The sequence below is a fragment of the Bombina bombina genome, chromosome 5, assembly GCF_027579735.1.
Source record: "Bombina bombina isolate aBomBom1 chromosome 5, aBomBom1.pri, whole genome shotgun sequence".
NCBI classification, from domain to species: Eukaryota; Metazoa; Chordata; class Amphibia; order Anura; family Bombinatoridae; genus Bombina; species Bombina bombina.
In genome coordinates, this window is record NC_069503.1 from 163167520 (window position 1) to 163194481 (window position 26962).

At 36.8% G+C, this 26962-nt stretch overlaps 1 protein-coding gene across 2 annotated transcripts in view; it reads right to left on the reverse strand.

Annotated features, from left to right (window-relative positions):
* The window catches only part of VILL (villin like), a 154181-nt gene that overhangs the window by 117785 nt on the left and 9434 nt on the right, over positions 1-26962 (reverse strand). Inside the window, exons 2-3 of one of the 2 annotated variants that reach the window (XM_053713770.1) lie at positions 18714-18755; positions 3660-3735 (exon numbers count right to left, since the gene is read on the reverse strand). In XM_053713770.1, the coding sequence (XP_053569745.1) occupies positions 3660-3722 (63 nt within the window). In that variant the 5' untranslated portion in view covers positions 3723-3735; positions 18714-18755. The remainder of the gene's footprint in view (positions 1-3659; positions 3736-18713; positions 18756-26962) is intronic. The other variant, XM_053713771.1, reaches the window with a different exon arrangement.

Consider the following 26962-nt stretch of genomic DNA (forward strand, 5'->3'; position numbering starts at 1 on the left):
TGTAAATGTTAAAGGGACAGTCAACACCAAAATTGTTATTGTTTTAACAGAGTGGATGTTCCAGGGGGGGTAGACAAAATGAGAAGTGATATACAACAATTGGAGGATTGGACAAACGACTGGGATCTAAAGTTTAACACAGCAAAGTGTAAAATAATGCATTTAGGGAAGAAAAATCCAAATGTTAATTACAGACTCAATGACACTTTACTGACTGTTACAGACGAGGAACAGGACTTGGGAATTATTATTTCAGATGATTTAAAACTTAGTAAACAATGTAGTAATGCAACGAGTAAGGCTAGCAGAATGCTTGGATGTATTGGTAGAGGTATTTGCAGCAGAAATAGTAAGGTTCTTATGCCACTTTATAGATCATTAGTTAGGCCTCATCTTGAGTATTGTGTGCAGTTCTGGAGACCATATCTTCAGAAGGATATTAACAAACTTGAATCTGTGCAAAAGAGGGCTACAAAAATGGTACATGGTCTAAAAAATAAAATTCAAGAACAAGGGGTCATGAGCTCAAGCTAAAGGGTAGCAGATTCAGGAGTAATTTGAGGAAGCACTTCTTTACAGAAAGAGTGATTGATTTATGGAATAAACTTCCTCAAGAGGTAGTAATGACAAACACTGTGGGGGGCTTTAAAAATGCATGGGACAAGCATAAGGCTATCCTATGAACTAGATAAGTTTATACTGTTAGGCAATATTGGGCAGACTTGCTGGGCCTATGGCTCTTATCTGCCGTCAATATCTATGTTTCTATGTTTAAAAAGATAGATAACACCTTTACTACCCATTCCCCAGCTTTGCACAACTAACATTGTTATATTAACCCCTTAAGGACCAAGGCCATTTTTCAGTTTCTTTCCCTTAAGGACCAGGGCTATTTTTACATTTCTGCGGTGTTTGTGTTTAGCTGTAATTTTCTTCTTACTCATTTATTGTACCCACACATATTATATACCGTTTTTCTCGCCATTAAATGGACTTTCTAAAGATACCATTATTTTCATCATATCTTATAATTTACTATAAAAAATTTTATAAAATATGAGGAAAAAATGGAAAAAAAAACACACTTTTTCTAACTTTGGCCCCCAAAATCTGTTACACATCTACAACCACCAAAAAACACCCATGGTAAATAGTTTCTAAATTTTGTCCTGAGTTTAGAAATACCCAATGTTTACATGATCTTTGCTTTTTTTTACAAGTTATAGGGCAATAAGTACAAGTAGCACTTGGCTATTTCCAAACCACTTTTTTTCAAAATTAGCGCTAGTTATATTGGAACACTGATATCTTTCAGGAATTCTTGAATATCCCTTGACGTGTATATATTTTTTTTTAGAAGACATCCCAAAGTATTGATCTAGGCCCATTTTGGTATACAGTATTTCAAGCCACCATTTTACCGCCAAATGCGATCAAATAAGAAAAATTGTTCACTTTTTCACACATTTTTTCACAAACTTTAGGTTTGTCACTGAAATTATTTACAAACAACTTGTGCAATTATGGCATACATGGTTGTAAATGCTTCTCTGGGATCCCCTTTGTTCAGAAATAACAGACATATATGGCTTTGGCGTTGCTTTTTGGTAATTAGAAGGCCGCTAAATACCACTGTGCACCACACGTGTATTATGCCCAGCAGTGAAGGGGTTAATTAGGGAGCATGTAGGGAACTTCTAGGGTTAATTTTAGCTTTAGTGTAGTGTAGTAGACAACCTCAAGTATTGATCAAGGCCCATCTTGGTATATTTCATGCCACCATTTCACCGCCAAATGCCATCAAATTAAAAAAAATCGTAAAATTTTTCACAATTTTAGGTTTCTCACTGAAATTATTTACTAACAGCTTGTGCAATTATGGCACACATGGTTGTAAATGCTTCTCTGGGATCCCCTTTGTTCAGAAATAGCTGACATATATGGCTTTGGAGTTTCTTTTTGGTAATTACAAGGCGTCAAAATGCCGCTGCGCATCACACGTGTATTATGTCTAGCAGTGAAGGGGTTAATTAGGTAGCTTGTAGGGAGCTTGCAGGGTTAATTTTAGCTTTAGTGTAGAGATCAGCCTCCCACCTGACACATCCCACCCCCTGATCCCTCCCAAACAGTTCTCTTCCCTCCCTCACCCCAAAATTGTCCCCGCCATCTTAAGTACTGGCAGAAAGTCTGCCAGTACTAAAATAAAAGCTCTCTTTTAATTTTTTAAAAAATTTTCCCAGCATATTTACATATGCTGCTGTGTAGGAGCCCCCCATAGCACCCAACCTCCCTGAGCCCCCCCCACACAGCTCTCTAATCTCCCCCCTCTCACTATTTGGTGCCATTTTGGGTACTGGCAGCTGTCTGCCAGTACCCACTTTTACAACTTTAGTGCATTTTTTTTTAATATTTTTTTTTCTGTAGTGTAGCTGGCCCCCCCTCAATACCCCCCACCCCCCTCTCCCAGATCCCTTTTATAAATAAAAAATTAAACCCCCATCACCCGCTCCCACCACAACCGGACCGTTTATGTTATGATCGGGCGCGCGCGCACACACATGCGCCCGCACGCAGCCCCGCCCCCGTGCACGCGCCCGCACGCACCGGGACTAATCCGAACGAGATTCCCAGCGATGGGCCACCCACCCTCCTCCCTGTAGCTGCTCCCACCCACCAACGATCGGCACCATCGCTGGCCGATGCAGAGAGGGCCACAGAGTGGCCCTCTCTGCATCGGTGTGCCAGAAAAGGTATTGCCATGATGCCTCAATATCGAGGCATCACGTCAATACCTTGAAAGCGGCTGGAAGCGATCAGGAACGCTTCCAGCCGCTTTAAACACCTAGGTCGTGCAGGGTACGTCGCTGGTCTTTAAAGACCAGGTTGTGTGCGACGTACCCTGTACGACTCGTGTCGTTAAGGGGTTAATATACTTTATAACATTTAAACCTTTACATTTCTGCCTGTTTCTGAGCCACTACAGACAGCCTCTTATCACATGCTTTTTTTATTTGCTTTTCACAACAGGGGAGTGCTAGTTTATGTGGGCTATATAGATAACATTGTGCTCTCTCCCGTGGAGTTGTGCACTAATTGGCTAAAATGCAGGTCCATAGATAATAAATAAATAGCCATTTGATCAGGGGGCTGTCAGAAGATGCTTAGATACAAGGTAATCACAGAGGTAAAAAGTATATTAATATAATCATGTTAGTTATTCAACTGTGAAATAAGTAATAAAGGGATTATCTATCTTTTTAAACAATAAAAATGTTGGAGTTGACTGTCCCTTTAAATAAGGCAATTTTCTGTCATGTTCTCATTTTTATTCTCGTTTGTTCCTTTATTTATTTATTATTTTACATATTGTACATCTTCATTCAAATTACTTCAGGTAACTAAGATTACAGCAAGGCAGATCTTAATTGATTTCTAAACCAATGCATTAGTTCACTTATATTTATCCTTAACTGGCAACAACACATGAGATACGATAAATGTAAATGTGTTTCAAGGGGTGTGTCTCTGTACTATAAAAGAATACAGATTTTGCTAACAAAATGAAAAATATTTTTTAGTGCTGTTGGGGTGGGATACAATCTAAATAAATATGGTGCTGCATGGCAGGAGTGTGAAGAATAATCCATTTGAATCCATACCTCGATGGACCATATCTGTAATCCGGGCTTTCTAGTGATGTTACCAAGTGGCTGGGTACTCATGTTGATAGTTCACCTGAAAGAGAAAGTTTGATACAATTAATTCTATAATTTTATTACCTAAATCAAACAAAAGTACATTTAATGCAGGGAGTTCATCTATCAATCCTATATTATTTGGCACCTATAACACAAGGAGGGTAATATCTTACTTTTAGATAAAATTATGATATTGAAAATCACCACAGTAAAGAAGTGTAATAGTTGTAGCCAAAAATAAAATATCAAAATACAGATATCAAAATAAGGAACAAATCCTTTCAATTCCCCATACGTTGAAGGAACATAAAAGCTGTATTTGAAATAAACAGAACCCACTTTAGCCTATAACAAAACTACATCCTCTTGTATATGAAACACACTTGCTATGTACTTCAAATATTTCTCTTTACTACCAAAAAGGAGTTCTTTCTGTAATATTTGTTTAACGCTGGAATTTCAATGGATATTACAAAAAAAGTCTCGCTAGAGAGACCAAAATGCAAAATGTAAATGCTGCAAATTGCCTAAACCACTGTACAAACCTGTTCTCAGACCTCCCTAACAGGCCAGATTTTAGGATTACCATGGCGCAGGTAAAATAACAATGTTTACTAATTAGCTGATTATTTCACCTGTGCTCCAGTTCAGATATCCTCAAAATCTGTCCTGTTAGGGAGGTCTGACTACAGGTTGGAAAATCAGTGATCTAAACCATTGATTATATCTGCAGATTATGGAATTTGCTTTTGGGCATCACTAGGGAGCCTTAACAAGCACAATTTTACACACACACAAAAAAAGAGAGACTTAAAAAGGACAGTAAAATCAAAGTTAGACATTCATGATTTAGACAGAACATACCATTATAATTTTTTTTTCCCAATTTACTTCTATAATTTAATTTGCTTCTCTTGTTATCGTTTGTTGAAAGGTTTATCTAGGTAAGCTTAGGAGCAGCAAAGAACCTAGGTTTTAGCTGCTGATTGGTGGCTGCATATATATACCGATTGTCATTGGCTCACCCATGTGTTAAGTTAGAAACCAGTAGTGCATTGCTGCTCCTTCAACAAATGATACCAAGAGAATGAAACACATTTGATAATAGAAGTAAACTGGAAAATTGTTTAAAATTGTCTGTTCTACCTAAATCATGAAATAACTTTTTTGGGGTTTCATGTCCCTTTAAATGCCCTTTTACAACAATAATTTAGCAAGTATTTAATCAAAGCAATATATGTTTAGGATATAGTTTTTTTTAAGTTAATTCTATGTAAATGCAAATGGCACCACATTCCAATATACCATATAATTAAAGAGGCAGACAATTTAAACTTTACAATCTACTTCTGTCATCAAATTTGCATTATTCTCTTGCTATCGGTTGTTGAAGGATCTGTAATGCACTACTGGGAGCTAGCTGAACACATCAGGTGAGCGAATGAGGAAGAGTCGTAAATGTGCAGCTATTAGCTCCTAGTAGGGCACTGCTGCCTCTGAGCCTATCTAGGTATGCTTTTAAACAAAGGATACAAAGAGATCAAGGCAAAATAGATAAAAGTAATTTGGAATGATGTTTAAAATTGCTGCTCTTTCTGAATCATGAACGTTCCTAGAGGGATCACTTTGTTTACACACGAATGATATATCTTCATTTTCATTATTAGGTGCTTCTAGCATCACATTTGTGGATCAGGAAATTGCTATTCATTCCTACATTAGATTTACCAATCAAGAGGGATTTATGAATGGTTTACTTATCTGTTCTGTACTGGCTATATTATATAGGACTGTATAACTGACTTGCATTGATATATTGAGGTTTTATATACTAAACAATATTGTCTGACACCGTTGGGCTAATTAATGATTATAGGGTGCTATGGTCGTATCTATGAGGACCCCCTCCCTCTTTTTTTCATACACAAATAAAATATAATGATAAAACACCAATTACGATCGCATTCTATGTGTGATATTCACTTGAACTGTCGATCTCTGTACGGACAATCTTTATCAGTATTTTCCATTTCTTTAAGAATTACATTTCTCATTGCGATACTAATTATGTTCACATATGAACACTTCCACTTAATTGATTGGACACTTAGTTAGTATACAACTACTTGACAATAGAGACAGCCAATCACATAGCCGATTTTTTTGATAGGCTGAGACAGGGGTGTGCATTAATGCTCTCCCCTGATTGAAGACTCGCCAGAAACACGGGCCCACAAGCTCAATACGGAGCTTGATAAATGGGCCTCATAATGTGGTTGCCGACTCATATACAACTCAGATTTTAATCTAAGTATTAATGCACATAATCTACACTCTTATATTATCAATTACTATTAAAAGTTATGTTTTATTTATTTTCCTGTTAGGGTTTCCCTCTCCCTGCTCTCATTTGTATTATTAATGGTATATTCCTCTTTGAGTGCTCCCTTTTTGTCCACCTTCTCTCCTTTTTCTTTTTACATATTTATATTACGGACAGGAGCACCTCCACATAAATTGTTGTATAATTCACACATAATATAATATAGAATATATTTTTCCTATAGTAATTTGATCATTAGTGGGGTATTAATGGATTCTTTCCCTTAAAACTTTCATTTTTCAATGTATGTAAAATGTGACTGAATTTTCTCTGAATTGTGACAGCGCATGTTTTAAATCCTTTTTTTATTTCTGAGAAATTATTTGTTAGAATTAAATGTACAATAATTTGACGTCACGTAGTTCGTATATTCAGGTATTAAAATCTTAATAGTATCTTGTACAGGGATCCTGGGGGGTGGAGACAGGCTGATACATGGGTGGAGCCTTGACAGACCAGTGCTTGTGGGCAGGGTTAGGCATGTTGGGGTATGCTGAGGGCGTTGCTGGACAGACTCATCTTTACTTTGTTAAACCAGTACATTTACAGAGAAGGGAATGCAGTGAGAGGGAGAGCTGTCTTGAACTGGGACTATCCAGCAAAAAGCAGGGCACTTGGCTGATAGTTGTTATCCTGATGATATTTTATTGGCATAACTGATATTTTTAAGGTCTGAGATGTAGGTAATTTATAATATGTCTTGCTAAACGCTTACTGAAATGTGAGGAGATCCATCCTGAAAGTGTAGGCCAGTGAAAAATCATTAAAAAAGTTACTATATCATTGTGTTACACCATTATGGGCAGGTGCTTCCAAAATAAACATGGGGCCCCAGCATGTACAGCAATATGTCCCCCTAAAACTGCTGAGATCCACTGGTCTAGTCCATAACATTTACATCAATATAATGCTGTTTAAAAGCTGCATTCCCATTTTATTCAGTTGCATTTAAAATGTGGCCACTTGTATTCCCCAGGGTTCCGCTCTGCCACTGTTTACCTAATCAGGGTGCAGCATTGAGCTGGCAGATGTTTACACAGTGGCTGCATTCACCACACATGCTGAGACACCTTAGTGTATAATAAAGCACGAGTGCCATTTCAGAGATGATTCTGCTCATGAATAAAGATTGTGTACACACAGAATATGCTGGTACAGACCTTCAGATGTAAATGAGGCTGTGCAGTACACCTTGGGCTACATGTAATATGAGGTGCACTGTAACGAATGTGCTGTTTTGACAGTATTCAAATCCATCTAGAGAAAAATGAGTAGGTAAATGGCTAATAATTCTTTGCATGTTCCCAGCTGCTGCCTGGGCACTTATTATGGTTATGTCTGTAAACAAACATATTTAGGGATCAAAGCCTGTGCAAGACAGCTGCATAACGGACTGTAAACACTAATATTATGAACATTATATTAAAGAGCCTTTATAGAAACAAAAATTACATGTTCTCATTTGTTAGAACATATAATTTTATCACTAGTTACCCTGCAGTTCTAAGTGTTTAGCCCCGGCAAATGGGTTAAACACATATGTAAAATACCACTTAAGAGTCACAGAGAACGGCTGCAGAGTCAATCAGAGGTGCTAGATGTACAGCTACAGCGCTACTGAGTGGCAGCTTGTGGTCCGAACCAGCAGGTATCTGCAGCTCACATGTGGTACTGTACCTATGTGTTTAACCCATTTGAGGTTACATAAATTTGCAGGGTCAATCGTGTAAAATGACATGCTCTAACAAATGAGAGCATATCATTGTCTCACTATAATGCCGCTGTACATTCGATCAATGGGCATTATGACCAATCAGAGTGCACACCACACGTTCATCAGGAAACAAACCTGCATGAGCGTACTTTTTCATTCCTTAACCTAATTAAATGTTTATAAAATCAATCTTTGTGTTCATTTTAAATGAATTTAAGTGGCTACATTTTTAATATTTATGTACAGTTATTATTATCAGGTATTTGTAGAGCGCCAACAGGTTCCGCAGTGCTAACAGTTTAATATTTGAACAAAAATCTGCAAATATGTATAGGAAATGATACAATTTTACTAAATTTTCCGGCCCCCTGTATCATGTGACAGACATCAGGCAATCACAGACTGGTATATGTATACTAGGGTTGCCACCTCAGCCATGTTTTCCTGGACACTTATGAGTTACACATGCTGCAGGGTGTGCAGGGAGGAACATGTATTGTGTTTCTGGACAACACTATTCATATTCCTCCCTGCACACCCTGCAGCATGTGTAACTTATAAGTGTTCTGTATTTTAAGGGACAGGTGGCAACCCTAATGTATACCCTGTCAGCTTGTGCACATGCTCAGTAGGATCTTGTGCCCCAGAAAGTGTGAATATAAAAAGACTATGAAAAATGTCATGATGGAAGTAAATTTGAAAGTGTCATAAAACTGCTGCTCTATCTGAATCATAAAAGTTTATTTTGACTTGAGTGTCCCTTTAATGAGGAGTTGAGAATAACCATTGGCAATGTATTAAAGGGACATAACAATAAAAATGTAACTTTCATGTTTGCCATAGAGCATGCAGTTTTAAGAGACCTTTCAATTTACTTATTTTATTTTAAAAGTACTTAATTCCCTTGGTATCCTTTGTTAAACACCAGGCCTCGGTAGACTCAGGAGCAGCAATGTACTACTGAGAGCTAGCTGCTGATTGGTGATTGCATATGCCTTTGTTATTGGCTCACCTGATATGACTCAGGAGCAGCAATGTACTACTGAGAGCTAGCTGCTGATTGGATGGTAGCATATGCCTTTGTTATTGGCTCACCTGATATGTTCAGCTAAGTCCCAGTAGTTCAACACATAGGGGCTGACTATTTAAAACTCACCAGGTCTGACTTGGTTTTTAAGCAGGTTGTACAGTAAAATTATACAAAAACACTGTCTCAAATGCATTATAAATATTGCCCAAAAAGAAGTGACATTGCACACGCACTAAATACTGCAAAGGAGGGTAAAAAAAACAACGCTCACTTAGCCGTTACTGACATTAATTGCGATGTTAAAACAACACTCTTGTGTGTAATATATAACCACTGGGGTAACATTTCTGCTCTGTGTATACTACTGGTACTAAAAGGAGGGTCAAATCACTGTTCTCTGTGAATTATGGGCAAAGAGGTAAAATTATTTCTTTATGTGTTACTGGCAGCCAAAAGGATACATTCTTTGCTAATTTGTAAGGGATATATTAATATAAGAATGAGCTCAAAGGTGGAGCCTAAGGTAGAGCTTTAAGGAGCGGGCATAGTGTAACCACACTATTTGCCCAGTATTTGTGGATAACAGTTGGCAACCCTATCTAAAAGTTGTGCAGTATTTTTGTGGACTGTTGTCTTTCACCCCATTAATTTATACCCAAGCTACAGTCCATGTATGAAATTCCCTGACTGATGAAACAATTTACATTTTATGGCAAAAAATATATGGACACCTGACCATCACACCTATATGAGCTTGTTCGATATCCCATTCCAAAACCATGGGCATTAATATGTAGTTGGCCCCTTTTCCAGCTATAGCAGCTGCTACTTTTGCCAGAAGGTTTCCACAAGATTTTGGAGTGTGTCTGTGGGAAGTTGTTCCCATTCAGTCAAAAGAGCATTTGTGAGGTCAGGCACCGATGTTGGACAAGAAGTTCTGGCTTGCATTCAGTGTTCCAATTCATTCCAAAGGTGTTAAATGGGGTTTGGGTCAGGGCTCTGTGCAGGCCATTTGACTTCCTCCTAAATTCATCATACCTTGTCTTCTTGGATCTCCCTTTGGACACAGTCATGCTAGAACAGGAAAGGTTCTTCCCCAAACTGTTTCACAAAGATGGAAACACCCAACTGTCTAAAATGTTTTTTTGTATCCTCTAGCATTAAGATGACCCTTCACTGGAACTAAAGGTCCTAGCCCAGACCATTAATCCTCCTCCACCAAACTTTACATAAGGCACTATGTATTCCAGTAGGAACATTCTCCTGGCAGCCACTGCACACAGATTTTTCAATCAAACTGTCAGATATTGAAGAGTGATTCATCATCACCCAAATAGTGAAGAGTAATTCCTCACCATCACTTCTGAGTTGAGTAGCGGTGTGCTTTACACCTTTCCAACCAATGCTTGTCATAGGGCATGTTGGTGTGAAGCTTGTGTACACCTGGGCTGCCATGAAAGCCCACGTAATGAAGCTACTGAAGCACTGATTTTGCTTCCAGAGGCTTCCTCTTTTATGAGTGATACAACAAATGTTAGGCTATGCTTATGCGCCTCAGAACTCAGCAGCTCCACTTAGTGGCTGTGCTGTTGTTGCTCCTAGATGCTTCGACTTCACAATAATAGAACTTACATTTGACCCGGAGCAGATCTAATAGGACAGATATTGTATGAACTGATTTGTGGTAGAGGTAGCATCCTATAAGTGCCACATGTAAAACCACTGCTCTTTTCAGTACAGCCCACTGTACTGCCAATGTTTGTCTATGGAGATTTCAAGGCTATGTGCAAGATGTTATGCACCCGTTAACAATGGGTGCGGCAGAAACACCTGAATTTAAAAATTAGTATAGGTGCCCACTTACTTTTGGCTATATAGTGCATCTTATTACCATTATTTCTGCGCAAATCATTAGCGTGACCATTGCATATTTTGATATTAGAATTGAGGCAACAAAACAAAATCCTTCAGAATTGTTCTCATAAAATACTAACCCTCATATTGGTAATGAAATAAACAACTGGTATTTATACCAATAATCTGCAATACTAACGTAATTTGGGAATTTAGATGCTTATGTTTACAAGCATTGTGTTTTGCAGTCTTTTGAGCACACCCCTTTGAGCATATCATGATTTTTAAAGGAACATTGTGGGGTAAAATATCATTTAAAAGTATTTTTAAAAAAACATTAAGATTTTTTACTTTGTGCCAAAACCATGAAAAGGGTGTCAACATAATTCATAATGCGAGCATTGCCTTCCTGGGTGAAGGTAATTGGAGAATTTGTATGTAATATGTACGCCGGTTCTCCTGATTGGCTCAATGGTTGTATCTTCTTTAGGAATTTCAACTACTGCACCCAGACATGTCACCTTAATCGTGTGTTTAAACCTTTGCATTGTTACAAAGTAAAATAAATTTAAAAGTAAAATGTCCTAATGAAAAATAGTTGGTCTGATCTAATTGAAACAGTTTAGCAAATGTATCACTTTAAGAAGCGATAATACCTTGGCAGACATAAGACTGAATACGTGGCTATATAAATGGTATTATCTGTAATTTGGCAGCCTGCCTGCACTGACAATGGCAACATTAAACCATTAGATTAGAAGCTGCAAGCTTCATTCAGGAGGGATTTGTTTATAGCAGAAGGCAATATGTGAATCAGCCATTGTAACCTCAGCAGGTACGCTTAAAAAGGACACTATTGCAAACAGGTTCAACAACGTAGATGTTGGAATAATTTCTATAAAATGTTATATCTTTCAATTAAAAACTACTCATACTTGATTTCTCTCTTAGGCCAAATAAAATGCAAAACACCACACTCGCAGGGTCTGCCCTCAGGCTATAAAAGGGGCTTTCCTGGCAAGTTGCAAGCTGTTCTCCCATAGTAACGGGACTTGCTGGACAGGGAACCTTCTCAGGGGAGAGCAAAGTTAGCAGGGGGCATACTTTAAACATTAATTAATGCAGCCAATACAAATCAGCTTACTCTGCTTACAGTGTATAGTATATTAAATCGCTTCTATTATCGTACGCATGTGTTTTTTTTAGGGTAACAAGTGATTTGGATATTCTGACATAATCTTACCCCATTCAAGGCTAGATTAAGATCGTTGCGAGCAATATTGTTTTTTTTTTTAGGCCGTTTGCATACAAGTTAAATTCCGCCCATATTACAAGTTGAAAGTAAATGCGAATGCATGAGCCCTTAGGACCCGATTAAAGGTCTTTGGGTTTGCAAGATTCTATAAGAAATCTCGCCAGTACCAGGTTTGCTACACGCCCTCCTTAAAAATACTGGGCGACCTGCAGGTGACTAAGTACAGGTGGTTGGTGGGGGTTACACCATGGTCCACCCTGAAGTTCTACCTTAGGCCTAACCCTTGACCACATGTACATTTTTCACAACTAAGCCTTGATTATATTTCAAGGCTTAGTTACACAAAAAATGATTTTACCCTTGACAGCCAGTAACACACATACACAGCAGTGCAGGGCTGGCACTAGAAATTTTGGGGGCCCTGACTGAGCCAGTCAGCCCCCCTCTATCTTGATATTGCCACCATGTTAGTGATAAAACACATCCAGCATGGCAGTTATCTCCTGTATATCAGATTATTACACAATTCACAATATACGATACATCATATAATGTGTGACAGACAATGACTGTGAGAAATGCCAGAAAAATGAATTATATTACAAATGCTTCAAGGGGACAGTGCAGCATTGCTTTATTTATTTATTTTTAAAAAGTATAGTATGTACTATGTAGTATATGCATGAAAAATCACCAATGGAGCATAGGAAATAGCTTAAAATTAAATATATTAAAGTGAATGTAAAGTCAAGATAACTGCTGAACGGAAATTTAAAGATTGCACAAAATAAGGCTAAGTTTCATTCATCGATTCTTATATAAATGCTTAGTTAGGATTTCTAATACCTTATACTGAATTCATTTTTACCGCCATTTAATCGCGGGAGTGCGCTTCAGAGCTACATATAGAGCGGGTGGGACTGCTCTATACATCACACCAGGGAGAAGGAGGAAGTAATGGCTGGGAGGAGTTTGTGTTCGTAACGGAATCAAATTAGTAAGATAAATATATAATTAATCGGTTATTTTTCTAAAAAAAAATAAAGTTGCAGTTCAACTAATATGTATAAAATAAAGCATTTGGAGGATTCGTAAACAGGAAAATTGACATTCACTTTAAATAAAAGTACTATGCTTACAAGGGACTTAGGTAAAGGTTGTTAGTTATTATTGTAATAAATTATTTAAAACAATAATTAACATCCTTACCCAAGTCCCTTGTAAGAGTAATAGTACTGTGTGTGCCAAAGGGATATTGCAATGCAAACTAATCATATGTATGCTTAAATCACGGGTCAGCAAATCTGTTTAGAATTTAGAAGCCAGTAAGAATATTTAAAGGGACATGAAACTTAAAAATTTTCTTTCATGATTCAGATAGAGAATACAATTTTAAAAAACATTCCAATTTACTTCTATTATTTAATTTGCTTCATTCTTCAGATATCCTTTGTTGAAGAAAACAAATGGACATGAATGAGCCAATCACACGAGGCATCTACGTGCAAGCACCAATCAGGAGCTACTTAGCCTATTTAGATATGCTTTTCAACAAATTATATCAGGAGAATGAAGCAAATTAGATAATAGAAGTAAATTGGAAAGTTGTTTAAAAATACATGCTCTTTCTGAATCATGAAATAAAAAAAAAAAAATTGGGTTTCATGTCCCTTTAAGAGTCAGACAGTGGTATTTGTATATAGATATATGGAGAATAACCAAAACAGTTAGAGCGAGTAATAACATTCTAGGAGCTACCTGGCTCCATCCACACTTATGAGATTTTTAGAATACTCTGAGACTGGCATTCCTACTTACTGATCTGGCAATAGGGGGAAAAGACCAGCAACTTTTTTTTTCTTCCCAGCAAGTTTACTGCAGCCTTACTGGGGCTAAATGGCACCAGAATACTTTATACAGGAATGTCAGTTTCATATAAGTGAAAAGTATCTTATGCTTATCCCCTTAATGTTTTTTTCATTGTCCCTTTAAAAATTTTTTTTTTTTAAATGCATTACAGTTTTTGAGGTATAAAAATGCATAGCCTTGCTCTTAAAAATATTAGGAGAACTGCTCCTGCCCGTCTGCCCCCAAATATAATTATGGGAGTTGTCCTTACCAACCAATGAGTAATTTATTTCTATAAATCAGCCGCTCACAAACATACACTTCTTAATAATTTCAATATCAACAGCTTTAGCCAATAAAAATTAAATTCAAACAATATTTTATCAGGGTTAATAACTGCTCTTTACTAGAAATTGTCCGGCAAACATTTTTGAAAGCAATAAATAATATCAATTGATCACATTCACATTACTTACAATTGATGCAACTCATGCTACCTAATTGCTAAGTACTGCTTGGTTAAAGAATGCTTACTATAACAGCAGCCATGTTGGTGCACACACAATTGGGCAACATGCACACTGCCAGGAGTTTTGTATGACCCAGGTAGGGTTGCCACCTGTCCCTTAAAATACAGAACACGTATATGTTACACATGCTGCAGGGTGTGCAGGGAGGAATATGAATAGTGCTGTCCAGATACACAATACATGTTCCTCCCTGCATACCCTGCAGCATGTGTAACTCATAAGTGTTCAGGAAAACATGGCCGAGGTGGCAACCCTAGACCCAGGGCCCAGGCTAATGTAGTACTATTGCTCCTACTCACCCCCTCCCAGTACCTTGTGTGCCTCCTTTTACTTCTTTCTTTCCACAAGAATCCAGATTCTCATCAGTCAGTCAGTCTCTGTCATGCGTTCCTCCAGACAGTGTGGCTATTAGCTCCTGCATGTGCCTTTTAGCAGAGGGCCAGGAAGTTCCCGCGCACTCAATCCCCCACCCTTTCTTCCCGCCCCCTAACCAATCAAAATGTGTTCCTGGGGTGGTCTGAGTGATAGTCAGAGACTGCCAGTTTGGTGCTACAGTGCATCTTTGGGAACAGGCAGGTGGGTGGTGCAAGTGACATTATACTGCAGCCGGGCCTGGGGTCTGAAGCACCCCTTGTTTTTTTAAAGAAATGATAACCAGGCTTTTTATTTTTTTACAGCATTGAGTGCTGCTCAGTGCTCACCTCCCCTTTGAAGAATACAGTTATGAGTGCTATGTTAGTCACAAGCTCGGCTAGGCCCCTGACTGTAGTCACCCCTGTCACCCCCTCATGGTGGCCCTGCAGCAGTGATTTGAACCACACACAAAGCAATGTTTTTACATCCCCAGTATAAAACACATAGCACACATTTTACCCTAGTGGATCAATATAAAACACATGGAGCAGTGTTTAACTCCGCTTCTCTGCCAGCAACACACAGAGTCACTTCTGTCTGCCCCATATTTGTTTAGCATAGAGGCATAGGAGGCCTTTAATATTTAGCTGCCACTCAGGGAACTTGAAAAACAAGTGTTGAGTATTTTTGTATAGATTTTACTGGAAAGCCTATTAAAATACTGGACAGCCCAGTTTAATACTGGACACCTGGCAATCTTACCAGTAAAATGATGACCATAGTGGAATTCTCTAAAGGCTTGAGAATAATATGTCTAACAAAGTGGTGATCCCTGCATTTAAGTTGAATACATTACCATAGAACTCACAAATAAACATAATTTAAAAATTGCTTGAAACACAAATTAATTAACTGAATTGTTCTGCAAAAAAAACGTATTTTATGGAAAAAATAAGATTCATATTGAAACAATGCTGGAAAAAAAGCGAATGCGCTCAGGTAAAATTACAGTAATAAAACTACGCTGCACATGCAAAAGTGAAATTCGTACTTATAATACAAAAATCAAAGCATATTGTTTTCCCTATTATAAAATTAGTTTAAAGGGACACTGAACCCAATTTTTTTCTTTTGCGACTCAGATAGAGCATGCAAATTTTAAGCAAATTTCTAATTTACTCCTATTATCAATTTTTCTTCGTTCTCTTGCTATCTTGATTTGAAAAAGAAGGCATCTAAGCTAAGGAGCAAGCCAATTGTTGTTTCAGCGCCATGGACAGCACTTGTTTATTGGTGTTTTCCAATCAGCAAGGACAACTCCGGTTGTTCACCAAAAATTGGTCGGCATCTAAACTTACATTCTTGCTTTTCAAATAAAGATACCAAGAGAATAAAGACAATTTGATAGTAGGAGTAAATTAGAAAGTTGCTTAAAATTGCATGCTCTATCTGAATAAAAAAAGAAAAAAAAATTGGGTTCAGTGTCCATTTAACCTTCTGCTATTGGGCTGAACAGGGGTCCCCACTCCGTAGCTGTAGCTGAATGTTCCCTATCAGGTCGGAAATATTCTTGAAACATTTCTGCCAGTGCAGTTTTATCTTGCAAACTGAAAGGTGATGAGACTGTGTCAAAATACACAAAACACATTATTCTCACAGGAGAAACACATGCATGCATAGACTATACTCTGATTTACATTGATTAACCCTTTTGTGTCGGGGTTAATGTGTCTACATCGGAACAACTGTTCCAATGTAAACAAATTGAAATCTCGCGATCGTGCACGTGATCACAAGATTTAAATGATGGGATTGTGTCAGGGGGGCGTCCCTATGATGCTAGGCACGCCCTCCAGACCGCGATCCCATCAGGTAAGTGCCAGTGGCTTCATGAAAGCCAAGCGGTTAGGACGTTATATTCCGTCCTTCGGCGCTAAAGCCCAGCAAAATTCTGACGGAATACAATGTTGTAACTGCGTTAAAAGGTTAAAGAAATATGAAACCCAAACAAATTCAGTCTGGCAGCAGCACTAGAGCTCACTGCTATAGACATATATAGTGCAGATGGTGCATCCAATAGCATCTTGTCAAATAAAGACAACTTCTCAATTCAATTCTGTTATCAAATTTACAATCTTTGTATCCTTTGTTGAAAATCATACCTAGCTATGCTCAGGATCAGTGATGTACTACTAAGAGCAGGCAATTGTGACTAATACACGCATATGCCTATTTACATTGGTTTACCAGATGTGATCGGCTAGCTCCCAGTAGTGCATTACTACATTATAGCTGACTTTATGTGTCTAATTTATCTTTAGGGGTTAAATACATAGTTAAATGCAAGCAATAGTGCAATAATAATAATAATCTTTTGTGTGATGTTGTTTAACTCAGTTAAAAAGTTTCTATGGTCAGACCAGCATTTAGATAATCAGTAACTGCTAATTTGAGAGACAATTTTGCTCCACCTGTTTAATACAGGTGCCTGTTTTCGTTTATGTCAGGGGTTTTAAACTCCAATCCCCGGGGAACACTAACAGGCCAACATTTGTAGGATATCTGAACTCGAGCAGATGTGCCAAAAACCAGCTGATTAATAACCATGGTTATAAATTGCTCTCACACAAAGTAATCCTGAAAATGAGGACTAGATACTTGTTTGGTTTATGGGGTAGCATATTTCCCAGTGCATAGGGCACGTCAGCATGAAATCTAAATATACCACTTATCTTCAACTGCAGCTTCCAAACGCATTAGTGCACTTAGCTTTTTTATGTTTAAAAATAAGTGAATGGGATTTATTATAGATTGATATATATGGATTTAGTTGTTGTATATAGAGTTGTGGTTACACTATCACACTAAGAACAAAATAAGACTAAACATTTTGTAGGAAAGTTGTTCAGAACTAAATAACCATAAGAGCACAGTAATAAAACACAACACTAGTAATGATATCAGCTATTTGTAAGATTATTGTTTAAATGTCTCACAGTTATGATGTAGATCACTGATCAGCAAGTAAGATCACTCAGAGGGACAAATATACATCCCCCTCAAATAAATCACATGATACTTTTAATTGTTATGAGATTGATTAACCCCACTTTGTCCAGGAGACAAAATGTATTAAAGTGAGACACAATTAAAGGAACAGTAAACACCTTGTAATTACAAGACACTTCTGTTGCTATGGAATAACATAGCAGCCAATTATTAACAGTTTTAAAATACATTAACACCATTTTACTGCAATTGCTTTTCTGAAGTCAAACTCCACCCATAATTTGCTTATTTGGAAGAGCCAATCTGGGCTTTAGCCTGCAGACAACAAAAGGTAGACAATGTCTGGGTGCAGTAGTTGAAATTCCTAAAGAAGATACAACCATTGAGCCAATCAGGAGAACCGTACATATTACATACAATTGCATTGTTTTGCAGCTGCTATCTGATAGTCAGTTTGGGATATGTAGCAGGGTTAGTATTGAGAATTATGCAGGGTGCATTTTAAGTTCTGAGAACTATAAATTATTCAATATTAAGAGCTAATTTAAATGAAAGGGGAGATAAATAATGAAATAATATTACAAAGTTGTTTCATTATGCATAGCTAAACATTTTAAATAAAAATGTCAATGTGTTTACTTTCCCTTTAATTTTTTTGTTGTTGTACTGAAAATAAAAAGGATATTCCTATACTGAGATGAAATAAATATTATTATTATGAGGGAAATCGCTGTCCATGAATAAAGGGTGGGAGACCTGTTTTTCAGCCAGTGAACAATCAGTTGCACCACCTGTTTCATATCTAACCAAACAGAATTCAAGACTCTTTTAAAGGGTATGTAGCTGGTCTGCAAAGCAATGCATATTATTGTAACAATTTTTGCAATGTTTGTAAAACCTTTATTTTATATGCAGATCTTTTCCAAATCAACATGTGAATACTGATATATTATGTATATATATAAATATCTGAATGTTCCTTTAATAGTTATGTAAATAAATAATCCCTTTTCTGTTTTACTGCTTGCTGCGGATTACCTTGTGACGTCCTCTCTGCAGAGATTTCTAGATGTTGCAATCCTGCACAAGAGAAATCCTATTATTTGTGTGATGTCAGAGCCACTCAAGTCAAAATGAAACTTCCTGATTCAGATACAGCATGCAATTTTAAACAACTTTCCAATTTACTTCCATTAACAAAATGTGCATAGTCTTTTTATATTTACACTTTTTGAGTCACCAACTCCTACTGAGCATGTGCAAGAATTCACAGCATATACGTATATGCATTTGTGATTGGCTGATGGCTGTCACATAATACAGGGAGAGTGGAAATAGACATAACTTTGCAATTTATTTAACAAAAATCTACTACTCATTTGAAGTTCAGACTAAGTGCTATTGTATTGTCTTCTTATTATGCATTTGTTAATTATACAAATCTACAATGTTGACTGGTCTTCTAAGAAGGTTTTATGGCACTGGTTTTAAAACCTGCCCTTAGGCCGCCCCAACAGACCAGGTTTTCAGGATTACCTTGCATGATAGCAGGTAAAAAACACATTTACTAATCAGCTGATTATTTCAACTGCGCTCTAGTTCAGATATCCTTAAAATATGGCCTGTTAGGGAGGTCTGAGGACAGGATTGAAAACAATGTTCTATGGTAAACCCAGCTTTCAGATAATCAGTAACGTTGCCAGTATATTTACTTTAGAAAGAGAATTTTGCTCCCCCTGCTTTACGCAGGGGTGTGTTTTGGTTTAGGCCAGGGGTTTTTAATTTCAGTGCTCAAGCCCTGACAAGCCAATAAAGCAGGGGGGAGACCTGCTTCTCAGCCAATGAGCAATCAAACCTTAAGACACAGTTGCATCTCCTGGCTGCTAACTTTAAAATAAAAATTAACAACTTAACTTGGACAGTGCATGTCTTTTTAAAATGTCTAATTTGCTTATATGATCAATTTAGCTTAGTACTTGGTATCCTTAGCTAAAAAGTTATCCTAGGTGACCTCAGGAGCGTGCACATGTCTTTAGCCATCTGGCAGCAGTGTTTGCAACAATGTTTATAGCAATGTTATACATAATGGAAAACACCGCTGCTATTGATTGCTAAAGACACATGCACACTCCTGAATTCTGTCAGACTACCTAGCTTTACTCTTCAACAAAGGGTACTATGAGAACAAAGCAAAAAATATTTACTGTAACATAAACTGGGGAAAAGTGAGTGTGTCAAAGTACAAGTCTCTTGTGGGATAGCATAGATTTGTCATTCTAGAGACTGCAGGGGACTTAGACAACTACATCAAGAAAAGAAACCTATCATTGTTATAAATGAAGGTATAACATGTTTCTGCATCAATAGAACCGTTTTACTGCAAAAGGAATAGCACTCAGTGGCCCAGAAAGGAGAGGGAAAAGGATTAATAAAATATATAAAATGGAATTGAAAGTAAAAATTAAACTTTCATGAATTAAATAGAGCAACAACTGTCCAGTTTACATAAATGCACCTTTGTTGAAATATAGCACATTTCCATAAGAGCATCAGGCCCAGGAGCGTGCATGTGACTTAAGCACTTTATAGCATCAGTGTTTGTACCAATAGTATACTTATAGTGCTAAGGTCACAAGCCTGCTCCTGGAGTTGGAGCAGATTGTGATTGGGTGACCAGGGCATTATATGGGAGTGGCTTGCAGCTTGGGTGGGGTCTGGTAGGGGTTTGAATGTTCCCGGACACAATCTGTCTTGGATTGATAGATATGTAGCCCTGACTCTGCTCATTCCTTAGTATGAAACAAATAGCTTGTCTCAGACATCTCTCAGGTCAGGATAATATAAGACAACTGAATTTCCGAGGGTGCTAGAGATTACAAACTGTTTATCTTCTGTAGAACATCAGCTGTATGCATGTATCTTTCTCTCATCCATTTGATAGAGCATTTAAATATGTTGTTTCTTTTTATCAGTTGTGTACGTTCTACTAATACTCATTGGCTAGCAGGTACTTCATACTAATAAAAACTGGCTGATTAGTACTTCCTGCTAATGTAAACAAATAAGTTAAAAATGTAACCTTTTAAAGCCGTTATGCCGTTCTATTCCGTCATAATTAGACTGGGTTTTAAAGCCGTTATGACGAAATAGAACGTCATAGCTAACGGCTGTCCTGAAGCCTTCTGTGCTGTCAGGACTTGATCGTGTTCCTAGGGTTGTAGGGATGCCCCCCAGACGTGATCCAATAATTGAAATCTCGCGATCGTGTGGTTTCAATTTGTCTACATCGTAACAGTTGTTCCGATGTAGGCACTTTAGCCCTGACACGAAAGGGTTAAATCGCGCAATCGTTCATGTGATCGCTTGATTTCAATGTTGGGATTGTGTCTGGGGGGAGTGCCTATGACGATATGCACGCCCTCCAGCCCGCGATCCCATTCGGGAAGCACCTTTGGTTTTAGTATAGCCAAAATGCTAGGACGTTCTATGCCGTCCTAAGGGGATTAAAGGGACAGCATACACTAATTTGCATAAAAGTGCATGTAATATACACTACTATAAAGAATAATATGCACAGATACTGATCTAAAAATCCAGTTTTAAACCGTTTAAAAACGTACTTAGAAGCTCCCAGTTTAGCTCTGTTTAAAAGGTTACTGAAACACCCACTGAAAAACAGTCACTCCCCCCTCCCCACTTACTCTGCATATGAAAAGACCCTTAACACAAACAGGAGCAAGCTAGAGTAGGTATACATCAGTTTTCTCCTAAAACTTTGGGGCTTGGTTAGTAGTCTGAAAATCAGCGCAATGTTATTATAAAATAAGCAAAACTATACTTTTTTATTTTTAAAAAAAGTTGTACGGGCTGTATAAATTGATCATCTACAAAACATTTATGCAAAGAAAAATCTAGTGTATAATGTCCCTTTAAAGCCCAGTTCAGTTAGCACGGCATAGAACGTCCTAAGGGCATTAAGGGGTTAAAGGGGCCTTGTACTCGAATTGTTCTCCCCTTTAATTTGTTCCCACATATAAATTTACCTGCTGGAATGTATTAAATTGTTTAAAATAACTAATTTATCTTTATATCAGCTTTTGAAATAGTTAATTAAGCCTGTGGTATACCCACCTATACTGAAAATTTCTATTTGTAAGTATAGGCTATAGAAAAGCTTTGTAAACATGGCCAGCAGAAGAAATTACACTCCCAGTGGGGGTTAGGAGAGACAAGTAATAAAATGTCAATTTAAATTGTTTTAAAAATTTGTTTTTACATTTTAAAGTATTTGATTTTAGTATACTGACAGAGATATGCATATGTGTGTACAGGAAGTTATTTAATAAGACGATATGATTTCCCTTTAAGCTCAATCAATTTTAACGTGTTGTGGTTTCAACAAACAAATCAGCTATTTCATATTCAAAAATAACCCTAAAGAAGCAAATTATCATACATTTTATACTCTGCAGCTGGTATAACAAGTGATTGAGAAAAAAACAATTATACAGTACACTGTCCCTTTAAATATTGCCCTTTCATATAGATTATAGAATTTTCAAATATAAAATACAGATATTTTACTACAACAGTATTTTGCTCCATCTAATTTTATTGCTATGGTCTGTTTTGTTATGCAATACCTTTTATTTGAGCATAACAAGTATCACAGTTACCCATAAGTAATCCCTAAATGAAATTATCCATATCACAGCATATTATCAACTGGGGATTTAGCCCAACAAAAACAAGTTTATTTTGTCATAAATACACACTGAATTAGTCTTAGCCTAGGGGGACACGCAAACCAACAACAACAGGTGAATTTCTCCTGTTTTACCAGATTTTAGCCATTCATTTTTTATTTATTTTTTAAATTGAGACAAACTAGAATTTCAGTAGTTGTGTGAAACAGGTGGGGAATTGTGGGTAAAGCAACATATATTTACCAAAGTGACGTGTAACAAGGAAATAAACTGTTTGTATGTTTGATACGTTATGTTTTTGACTTTGAAGCCCTCTTGGGACAGGTTCCTTGGTAACGTAAGAGACCTGAGGTAAAATGAAGCTTGCTATAAATTAATCCCAATGTCAATTCTTTGTAAACTCAGTCAGGATCTGTAAATAATCATTTTATTTATTTATGGAATAATCCCATAAAAAAAATCTAATCTCAGCCTTACAACACATTAAATAAATATTTTGTTTTTCCATTGTCCGTCCATTTTAGCCCACATATTATTTGGACAGGAACCTTTTGAAACTAAACAAACTAATTAATTGACCCTAACATGCAAAATGATATACATTAAAGGGGCAGTTAACCTAAAAGGTATTTGCAATTAATGTGTACTTCTTGTGTGTCTGCAGGGGGGCATCTGATATAAAATGATAAATTGTACATATAAAAAACCTCTACAAAATAATTTCATTATTTAATTTGCGCCCTTTTCCTGTAGTTCCATTCTAAAATTGTGAGCTTTTCAGTTCCTGTTAGAAGTGGAAGTGCAGAACACTGTTATATTACACACAGCCATTGGCTGCACACTCTAGTGACCTATTTATAACTGTCCCTAATTGGCCACAGCAGAGAACGTAACATCATTGCAGCTCCCATTGTTTTATAGACACTAAAATTTACACCTATTTTGTCTATATTTAAACAACTAATGAAAAGTTACAAACAAATACATGTTGTTCACAGATTTCTCAATTTTTTTCTAGCATTTATTTAGTGTTTAATGTCCCTTTAAGAAAGGTGTCTGGCAGCTTGCCAGGTAGCACAAAATGCAAAAAATAGGTAAACCAATTATTTTGGTAGATATAGAAGGGAACTCTAGTAGACATGTGTTGCATAGCAAATAGTTTATAGGTTTATTTTACCTTTATTGTGGCTAATATTACATAGTTGTATACATACAAAGCAGTTAGCCCTGTCTATATGATGTTATAGTTTATAACAGATGGCCAACTTACCACCTGAGAGCATTATGTGGCCCTTGACATTAGTGTTTGTGGCCCTTCAAGTAAAGCAGAACTAAAATGCGTGCCATAGTTTTTGTGGGACTCAAATGAGCCCTCTGCAGGGAAGAACTGCAGACAGAGGATACCCTGCAACCTCACCTAAACCGGCCCAGTGCTACTGTATATTTTAAAGAAAATCTTTTATTTGTTTAATGAGCATACATTTATATGCAGCCCATAAAGCTTCTAAAATATTGATCTACGGCCCCTTTGTGCTAAGAATTTAGCCATCTCTGGTTTATAGCATCAGGTACCATCCTGCTTATACATTGCAGATAGATATTTGTTAGATACGTCAATAGATCATCCATTTAAGATACAATACTTAGTGTATATAATGCACAAATTGATATTTAACAATTATATAATGACATGTTCCTGTTTTCTGTTTAGTTATATTTGCTTTGGATATAGTACATACATTAATTCTATACTAGCAGTACCTGACCTGTCAGTTTTGACTTATAATTTGCTTATCCCTTGACATCACACTAAGTATTACTAATTGATTCATGTTTTCTGTTATATAGACTCTTTAGGTCATCACTCAGGTGCACTGTGTATCCACACATTAACCATTTAGTGAGGCACATGTTAACACCTGATTATCAACTTCTGACTTTGTGGTTTTCCATTTGCACCTATTTTGCTTTCACAGATTAAAGGGACATTACACGTAAAATAAATGCTAGGTAGAATGATGCACTCAAAGAAATGATTAGTCTGAGAATAACATGTAGATGGTTTTTTTTATAAAGTTTCAGTAACTGTTTAAATATTGACAAAATAAGAGTAAAGTTTTAGTGTCTATAAAACAATGGGAGCTGCCATGTTGTAACTTAGGTTACCTTCTCTGCAGCGACCAATTAAAGACAGTTATAAATAGGTCACTAGAGTGTGCAGCCAATGGCTGTGTGGAATAGAACAGTGTTCTGCACTTCCATTTCTAACAGGAACTGAAATGCTACAATTTTAAAATGGAATAACAGGAAAAGAGTAATATTGCAGAGATTTTTTTATATATACAATTTATCATTTTATATTACCATCTCAAAGTGTTTAATGTCCAATTAAGTTTTGGTAGAAGACTATGGGCGAATTGGTGAAATATACTATCTTTGCAGGAAGAGAGGTTTGCGAGTAATAAACCTGTCTGCCAGCAATCACCAGAGCATGTCAATCACCCAGAACAAGCATCAGTAATTGATCTCACCACTTTTAAGGTGGTGGAGAGGCAAAAAAACAGTTTCCGTTTCTTAAATATGTGTCAATAGGCTCACTTATGCAAACCTTCTCCATGTAGCACAATAGGCTAGGAATACAACTTCATATATCTTCCTCTATATATATTTATGTTAATGTCCATGTAAAAAAATAATAATATATGGATTGCGCTTGATTGCAACTACTCTCTAAAAAAAGTTTTGGCCGTGTTACAATACTCTCATGAAACTTTGTAACCATCCACCCTGTGCTATAGATTGCGCTGTACTTGTAATATAGCCCAAAATGTTTAATTATATGAAATCTATTATTCATAATATCATTAATATAGTAATCTAGCCTTATATGTTTAATCCCTCCAAAAGGTCAGTATTACTACTGTGAAGGCTTAATTAGTAAGTTTAATTTCTCAGCTTTTACAATGTTAATGCTCGATTCTTATGACCAATTTATACCATAGTACTGACAAGTGTATATATATCTTTAACAGAATGGAGGGAGTGTTTTAATATTTGTTTTAGCCAATTGTAAATGATTCACTGTTTTATAAGTCACAGAGGGGGAACAGTAGGACAGCCTATGATTATTGCTTATTGCCGAAAGGCGTAAGCCGCAAACTTTTTCACCTCATCTCTATTAAAGTTGTGTGCTCTCATATTTTAAATATATGAAGAATAAAGATTTTGGATTTTATACAACAAAAAATTTAACTTTGTTGTTACTTATAAATGATTTACCAGCTTGATGTTTGTTCGTTAAACTCTGATCACTATCGGGTTCATGAACGTCTTCTGAGTGTAGTCATCGTCCAGCACTCAGCACCACGCCGTGAGCTTTGTCTCATTAAGGGAACCGTGTCCGGCAGTGGGTAGAGATAGCATTGGAGCTTATCCCGGTGTATGTGAATTAATCCATACAATCTAGTTTCCCCATGAAGAGATCTGGTGGACCCATGAAAAATAGTACATTGCGAGCTGGAAATGGCGAAGTGAGTAACAACTAATTTGTATGTATATTATAATAGAATCCTTCTTTTTATGAAAATTTTTTACTTATTTGTTAGGGTTCGGTTACTGGTTAAGACATAATTTGTGCCCTACAAGACACTGCTCACTCTCTGAGAAGGTTTGGTGTTTGAATGATGGTGCATGCGCCCTCGTAGCATATGTGCGTATGCCTCAGAGAAAAAGTTAACAAATTCTATTAGAAACATTTTTGCTATGGGAAGCATATTGCAAAAATGCTATTTCAAATTGACATATGTATTATCCCTTTAAATTTCCATGATCCTGATAAAGCATGCAAATAAACAAAAAAAACTTTCCAATTTACTTTCATTATAAAAACGCGCAAAGTCTTTTTATATAAACATTCTGCAGCAAAAGCTCTTACTGAGCATGTGCAAGAATTCACAGTGTATACTTATATGCATTTTGTGATTGGCTGAAGACTGTCACATGATACAAGGGGGAAGGAAAATTGGATTCACTTTGAAATTTGTCAGAACAAAATCTACTGGTGAAAGTCAGACTAAGTGCTTCTGTATTGTATTTTATTTATGACTTTGGTTGACTATGCAATTCAACTGTATTAATGTTTTTTTTTAATGTGAAGGGAAGACAACTACACTACAATATAACGCCCAAATAAATAAGATGATCATTTCTCTCTGGGCCCTAAGAGAATATATTTATTTTATTTTGGAAACATTTATTTTCTTGTCAGATTTTCCACCCTAGTTTCTTTTCTCTGTAACCTGATAATGTGTTTAATGGACGACAGAGATAAAATGTAATTACAGTAGGGATTATATACAAATTTGTGCTGATGGAAATCAGTCTGTTTAGTAAACAGGTGTGCACTTTTTCTAGATATTCTATTTAAAAGCCATGAGTTTCAGGAGACAGGTGGGTTTGTCCTGCTGTGAGTTTAATCCTGTAATGATCATTGGTTATCCATCTGCCAGACAAAGGGATTTTGATGTGTATTACAGCCCTACTGTGTTAGAGCAGATTAGTGGAATTCCCAGGTGGGCCCTT